This window comes from Triticum urartu, chromosome 3 (genome assembly GCF_003073215.2).
Source record: "Triticum urartu cultivar G1812 chromosome 3, Tu2.1, whole genome shotgun sequence".
Classification (NCBI taxonomy): domain Eukaryota; kingdom Viridiplantae; phylum Streptophyta; class Magnoliopsida; order Poales; family Poaceae; genus Triticum; species Triticum urartu.
In genome coordinates, this window is record NC_053024.1 from 71,834,474 (window position 1) to 71,840,596 (window position 6,123).

A 6,123-nucleotide genomic window follows, 5' to 3' on the forward strand; every position below is an offset into this window, starting at 1 on the left:
ACGCAAAATCAAGGAACATAACACCGGTATGACGGAAACTAGGGCGGCAAGAGTGGAACAAAACACCAAGCATAAGGCCGAGCCTTCCACCCTTTACCAAGTATATAGGTGCATTAATTAAACAAGATATAATAATGATATCTCAACAATATCCATGTTCCAACATGGAACAAACTTCATCTTCACCTGCAACTAACAACGCTATAAGAGGGGCTGAGCAAAGCGGTAACATAGCCAAACAACAGTTTGCTAGGACAAGGTGGGTTAGAGGCTTGACATGGCAATATGGGAGGCATGATATAGCAAGTGGTAGGTATCGCAGCATAGCAATAGAGCGAGCAACTAGTAAGCAAAGATAGAAGTGATTTTGAGGGTATGGTCATCTTGCCTGCAAAGTTCTCGGAGTTGACGTAAGCTTGGTCCTCGGTAAGCGTACTCAACGGGTTCCTCGATCACGAACTCGTCTCCCGGATCTACCCAAGGCAAGAACACAAGCAAAGGAAAACAACAATCAACCACGGTGCAATGCGCAAGCAACATGATGCAAAACATGCCATGATATGTGAGATGTGGTATGCAATGCATATGCGTGCTCCAGAAGGAAAAGATTGGACCAGGCATCAACTTGGCAATCCAAGAGTGCCGCTGGAAAGATGAGTTGATTTCGGTCGAAATTGATATAAAGATCACCGGAATCGGATGCACGGTTTGCAAATGGCAAGCAAAACAAGAATGACACAATTCTGCGATTAACAGCACGATGCCATCTAGAATGCAACAAGAAACTAAGCTACTGCACTCCAACATAACAACAAAGCACATGGCAGTGATATACTCAAGATGCTTGACAAAAGATAAACACTGAGCTATGGCTAAATCACACAAGAGCAGGTTCAAACAAGCATGGCAAAAGTGCAAAAGATAACAGCATCACAGACTTAGTGAGAAAACTAACATGTCAAGAATTAACATCAGGAAGCAATGTTTAGAGCAAGATAACAACATGCTACAGGATCAGATCATAGCAATACAAGGCATGGCATGAATCTACTCAAAGCATATAACAAAAGTCCCTTAATGACCATAAGCCAAAAAGGAACATGAAGATATGATGGCACCCATGTAAACATAGCAAGTTTCGTTAACAGATTCAGACTTAGCAAAAAAACTGGACACGACATAAACAGAATTATGAAGGTACGTTTGCGAGCTCGATGCACTCAACACAAGGCATTGCATGAAAAACTAAGCATACTACCAGCAAGAAGACATGTTCAAGAAGCTATCTATGGCAAGAACAATCTCATAGCATGCATGAATCAACTACAACAACCTTGGCAAAATTGATTAACACGTAAACAATCTGCCAGGAACATTTTATAGCAAAAGTAGAGCAAGATTGAGTCATGCTAGGGCACTCCATAAATGCAAACAGGGGCATGGATGGATAGAGCGTAACCATATGTCAAAATCATCCTTACTGAACATACCCAAAAGAAGCATGGATCTCTATGTAGCAATATGAATACATGGCATTAAAATAACAGCTGGGAAAAGACTTGGTGAAATTCCAAGTCCCTGAAATCAGTAACATCACGAGAGCTACTTTGCATGCATGTGCTAGTCACCACATTGATCACAAAAATACATGGCATACACCCCTCTAAAGATGGCATGACATAGCCCAAAACACATGTAGAGCTCATGCCCATATGGAGCACACAATAATCGTGGCAAAAATGACAAATGCTCATAAGCTGATAGGAAACTGGAACTAACATTTTATAGCACTCTTGCATCAAACATTTGGGCATCAAGATCGACTCAAACAAGCATGGCACAATTGAACAAAATGAAGAGCACAACATGATGAACATTTTGATATCTCATGCATGCAAAACGGATCTACGGATGAGAAGTTATGGCATGATGAATAGTGCTTGAAATTATTGCAGACTGAAAAGACTTGGAGAAAAAGAGGGGGGTTAGACCTCAGATCTAGGGTTGACTCAGGGGCACGCGGATCGAGGATGACCGGAGCGGGCTCGCCGGAGAGGAGGGAGACGAAGGCGACCGATCTGGAGAGGGGGAGGAGGTGGCCGGAGCTCGCTGCCGGCGACGAGCAGTAGAGGAGGCGGCGGGGCGCGCTGCGGACGGAGCGGGCGGCGGCGGTGCCCCGTGGCGGCGGCCGGCGCAGCCGACGGAGAGGCGCGGCGCAGAGCGGCGAAGGCGGCGCCGGCGGACGGGGGACGGAGAAGAACTCCGGTGGCGGCGCGGGATCGGCGGCGGAGAGGCGCGGGCGCGCGGCGGTGCGCGCGGGCCGAGCGGGCCGGCTGCGGGCCGAGCGGGCGGCTGCGGGCCCCGCGGGCCGGGCGGCGGGGCGTGGTGGCGGAGGCCACGTGGCCGGCGCTGAGAGGCTGGGAGCGGCGGCGCGGTTACGTCCGGTCCGGGACGGACATGTCCGGCAGGCGAGAGAGGAAAGATCTAGGGTTTCATCCGAGATTTCGGGGGGAAGATGTTTTTATAGGTAGAGGGAGCTAGGAGAGTCCAAATGAGGTGCGGTTTTCGGCCATGCGATCGTGATCGAACGGCCGAGAGGATGGAGGGGGTTTGGAAGGGTTTTGGGCCACTTTGGAGGGGTGTTGGGCTGCAACACACACGAGGCCTTTACGGTTCCTCGGTTAACCGTTGGAGTATCAAACGGACTCCAAATGGCACGAAACTTGACAGGCGGTCTACCGGTGGCGTACCAAGGCCGCTTGGCAAATCTCGGTCGATTCCGAGAAAATTTAACACCCGCTCACAAAAAACACAACAGGGGGCGCCGGAGGACATAAGAGTGTCGGAATGCAAAACAGACAACGGGGAAAATGTTCGGATGCATGAGACGAACACGTATGCAAATGCGATGCACATGATGACATGATATGAAATGCATGACACGCAAACAAATGACAAGGCAACAACAACGAATAACTGGAAGACACCTGGCGCAACGGTCTCGGGGCGTTACAGTAAGCCGCCGCATCAAATAACGAAGCCGTCGTGCACACAACCGACGGCGAACGACTCTAAGTTAACCCTAGAAAGAAGAAACCCACATTAGCCCGCGTGATCACTGTGTATATCACGACGAGCAGCACTACCAGAACAAGATGTGCGATGACCTGGACCGCCGGAAAGCTAGGTTACCCGCCCCGCTAGGTTAACCACTACGACGATAACAGCGGCAGGATGCTGCCGCGAGCGAGACAAATATGGGGAAACGGGATGCGGTGCCTGCGAGCGCTGGAGGTTCACGACGGTGCCGCGCGCGCTCTCGGACGAGATCACTGCCGTCGATATTTCTACAGAACCTCAACAGAATGATGGAAGAGCTGCGTGAATGATGGAGCTGCGTGATTGATGTATCGGCCGTCGGCAGGTCATACCTGGTCGTGGGGTCGTGTCATCTTTTTCTCGAGATGTCACCGTATACAGACGTATGGGTTATATGGGTTATACGGGGCTTGGATATGGGCAGCGGCAGGCCGGAGAAAAAATATATGACGGGGGTCAAGAATACCCCTAGGAAATTGAGTTAGGGGGGTGAACCGGAGCAAGGCTCCTGTCTATCGGGCATGAACCCTGTTCGTGACGTTTCAAGCAGGGTGCCCTCTTCCAGACTTTTTCTCTGAATATGAAACCACAGGTCCAAGTAAGCACGCGCGGAGGAAAACGATTGCATGCATATCCAATCGCACCGCTGCGCAACTACGTACGTACGTGCTTGGGCCGCCTATACCGTGCACCACAATGCACGTCAGACAAAGTGAACGCGTGCTGCTCCCGTGATGCATCCACACGCCTCAAACTGGCTGGCCGATGGCTATTTAAGCTCGATCTTCTCCCATATCGATCTGCACCAAGACAGCTTACTACTAGCTAGCTAGAGATCAGTTAACAGCTGATTGTGGACACCAGCTACGTACGTACACATCCTCGCTCACAGGTTGCAAAATGGCTTCTCTCTCGAGTAGTCCATGGCTTCATCTCCTACTGTTTCTCGTGGCCATGGGCGGCACGTTCGCGGCCGCCGGTGGCAGCGGGAACCCCACCGCCGGGTTCCAGAAGGTGCAGCTCGCCGACGGCGATTTCCAGGTGCAGAGCCCGTACAACGTGCCGGAGAGCCAGCGGTTCCAGTACCGCAACGGTGTGCGGACGTTCTGGGTGCACCGAAATGACAAGCCCTTCAACACCGTCACCCACACCAACCCGCGCTCTGAAGTCAAGCTCCGGGTAAGTACATGGCAGCACATTGTTGAGATTCCTCCTGCCATGGAGTCACATAATATATGATCTATGCTCTTCCAGGGCCACGACTACTCGTCGGGGGTGTGGCAATTCGAGGGCTATGGCTACGTGCCGTCGGGGACCTCCGGCGTGTCGGTGATGCAGATCCACAACGAGGAGGGCGCCGCGCACTCGACGGTGTTGATGTTGCACGTCTACGACGGCGTCCTTCGGTTCTACAGCGGGGCGGCCATCGAGCCCGACATCTACGACCGGTGGTTCCGCCTCAACGTGATGCACGACGTCGGCGCGTCCACGGTGGCCGTGTACGTCGACGGCGAGCGAAAGTTCAGCACCAGCGTGACCCCCAGCGAGTCCTACTACTTCAAGTTTGGGGTGTACATGCAGCACCATGACCAATCCAGCTGCATGGAGTCACGATGGACCAACGTCACGCTCTATACTAAGCACTAGGCGGTAGATAGCCATGTGTGTTGGTAATGCGTACTAGCATGCCGTATATGTTTACACCACCCTATGTATTACATTATTACCACCAGAAGTTGAATAAAGGTTGTTGCTTGGAGTAGTACACGCACATGTGACCCCTAACATGCCTGTGACTTCTTTCTCAGAATTATTTTATAAATATATACATATTTATGTAGTGATTAGTAAGATGAATTTTAAGTACCGTTAAAAGGAGTAGATAATATAACGATCATTTTTCCGTTAGGGTAAACCACCGAACACTCCTGCTCGAGCCCTGGAGCAAAGAAAAAGGGCGATCGTTATGAGTAATTCGTCCTTTACTTGCCGGGCACTTTCCTCTTCTCTCCATCCGATAACCGAAACACGCGTACTAATCATGCTTCTTTGATTCCCTCTTGTCTCACAAAACTATAGTGTGTTGACCTATCACGTGATCAAGTTCCCAGAGATGGATAGCGGACTTCTGTTGATGCTCTTCGCGAAGGAGAAGGTGCCGGGATGTGGCGGCAACGAGTTCGACTTGATTTAGAAAGAAAATTGTGAATACACATACACATGTGTACTATGTATTTATAAAATTTTACGCAACCTCTGTAACTTAACATAAGACATTTATTAAGTTAGAGAGGAAGTAATACTTTTCACATGTGGGAGCAACTAGTTAACGAGCGCTCCTTTGGGAGCCTCGCAATGATCAGCGCCACTTGACGCGCTCTCAGTCATTCGCCACGTGTCCCGTTCTGGACGCTCCCTCCGGATTTTGTTTTTTTATTTTTCCGCACGCATTTTCGGCTTTTTAAACGGGTTTTTTCGACGTTTTGGTTTTCCTCCGGTCTTCCTTAGCTTTTCGATAAAAAAAATCAGGAAAAAAATTTCCATGGAAAAACGTGTTTTCTTTTTTTTTCTTTTGCGAAAGTCACAGTTTTTTTTTGCGAGAGGCACGGTTGTGCTTTAGCGAGAGTCACGGCCGTGCCTTTCGGAAACGAAAAAAAACGCGCTTTTTGTTTTTTTTCTTTCGCGAGAGTCACGGTTTTGCTTCCGCGAGTGGCACGGTTGTGCTTTGGCGAGAGTCACGGCCGTGCCTCTTGGAAAAGGAAAAACATTTTTTCTTTCGTGAGAGTCACGGTTTTGTTTCCGCGAGAGGCACGGCTATGCTTTCGCGAGAGTCACGACCGTGCCTCTCGAAAAGGGAAAAAATGCGTTTTCCGTTTTTTTTCGCGAGAGTCACGGTATTGCTTCCACGAGAGGCATGGGTGTGATTTCGCGAGAGGCACAGGTGTGCCTCTTTCGGAAGGAAAAAAACCGTGCTCCCGGTTCAGTTTTTTCGCCCGGGTTTTTTCGTGAAAAAAAATCGTCAAA

General features: G+C 49.9%; 1 protein-coding gene across 1 annotated transcript; it reads left to right on the plus strand.

Moving 5' to 3' along the window:
- Positions 1-3,910: 3,910 nt before the first annotated feature.
- On the plus strand, positions 3,911-4,870 carry LOC125547999 (citrate-binding protein-like). The gene is made up of 2 exons (XM_048711715.1): positions 3,911-4,278; positions 4,354-4,870. Exons 1-2 carry the CDS (start codon positions 4,000-4,002, stop codon positions 4,744-4,746), a joined length of 672 nt encoding a protein of 223 aa, XP_048567672.1. The 5' UTR covers positions 3,911-3,999; the 3' UTR covers positions 4,747-4,870.
- Positions 4,871-6,123: the final 1,253 nt, after the last annotated feature.